The 1,367-nt window shown below is 42.1% G+C and overlaps 1 protein-coding gene across 2 annotated transcripts in view; it reads right to left on the bottom strand.

Moving 5' to 3' along the window:
- The window catches only part of PIK3CB (phosphatidylinositol-4,5-bisphosphate 3-kinase catalytic subunit beta), a 134,175-nt gene that overhangs the window by 27,723 nt on the left and 105,085 nt on the right, over nt 1-1,367 (bottom strand). For both annotated transcript variants that reach the window (XM_006158178.3, XM_027775577.1), the window contains one exon: nt 673-851. In XM_006158178.3, coding sequence (XP_006158240.1) covers nt 673-851 — 179 coding nt within the window. The remainder of the gene's footprint in view (nt 1-672; nt 852-1,367) is intronic.

Raw genomic sequence — 1,367 nt, 5'->3', positions numbered from 1 at the left:
GGTTATCTAGGGGAATGGCCCCAGAAGATTTCATTTAAAAATAGGAAAGTCAGTAAGTACATAATTAATTACATTTTGCAACTATTTTTTTTTTTGAGAGGTTTTCACTATAGGGCGCGTGCGCTCGCCAGACAGACAGAGAGAGACATAGAGACAGAAAGTGAGAAATCACGTCCCGGGGGGATGGTCATGCCGCAATCCCTTCTCCTCCATTCTCCTCTCGGGATCTGGTGGGCATGCACGCACACGCACCCGGCGAGAGCTCTAAGCCACCAGGTCCGGGACGCGAACCGCAGTCGCCTACGTGGGAATCCAGCGACATAGCCATTATGCTAACTGCTGGTTCCCCATTTTGCAACTTTTTAATCACATAGAATTTTCAACTCTTAGAAACTAGTAATATAGAAAAATAAATTTAATTCTATACGATTGAAAGAAAATTAATTTTTGACAACTTCTACTAACTCCAGATGTAAATTTAACTGGTGGAAATACATTCTATTGGAAATAAATACAGTCTCTTATGACTAATGAGTCTTCTTCCTTAATTATAATATTCCACTTACTGAAGCTGAAAGAAGACCTTACTGTTCCCCAAGGCAGTGACTCAAAAATCCTTGCATTGCTATTTTCAACAGGAGCCCACCAGGCCACGCACACACAATCACTTACTAGAGCTCTGAGAGGATAACACACGGGTTCAGGGGTGACTGCAGGTCAGAGAGAGCTTCCCGGTAAGCATTCTGTTTTAAACAGGTGTGCATGGCTTCCTTCCCTTTGGCTCTGTTTAGCTTCATTGCATTCAGTTTGATTAAACTATTTAAAGTTTTTAATTTATTGAGTGCTTCAACCTGAAAAATAAGTTTCCCACCGAAAAATTTATTTGTACTTAATAATACAATGATCATATTCACCACACCCCACCCTTAACAGATACACTCACACACATGCTCACACATACTCTCACACACACACACGCTCACACACTCACACACACACACACTCAAATGAAGTGAAAACAGTATTTAGCTTATGACAAGCATTTTACATATGAGAGGAAAAAAAACGTATTTTCAACACTTGTTTCTTAAGGCACCACGTTCAAATTCTCTGGTGACCTTTTCATAAATGAAATACAAAAGTAAACAGACATCAGTGTGGCCAAGACGAGTATGGAGCTTCAACTACTTACAATTCTGCAGTTCACCGACTTCACCAAGTCACAAAATCTGAAACCCCACTAGCTTTACTCACTCCGCTAGGCCTGTCCCACAGCGTGAGCGGGACACCCACGGAAAAGTCGCCCTGAGGTCCCTAATATTCGACCTTCCTGTGCACTTCCTGTCATCCCTCTCGTACGGCATCCT

Source organism: Tupaia chinensis, unplaced genomic scaffold (genome assembly GCF_000334495.1).
Source record: "Tupaia chinensis unplaced genomic scaffold, TupChi_1.0 Scaffold000574_1, whole genome shotgun sequence".
Taxonomy (NCBI): Eukaryota; Metazoa; Chordata; class Mammalia; order Scandentia; family Tupaiidae; genus Tupaia; species Tupaia belangeri.
This window is presented reverse-complemented; position numbering and strand designations above follow the sequence as displayed.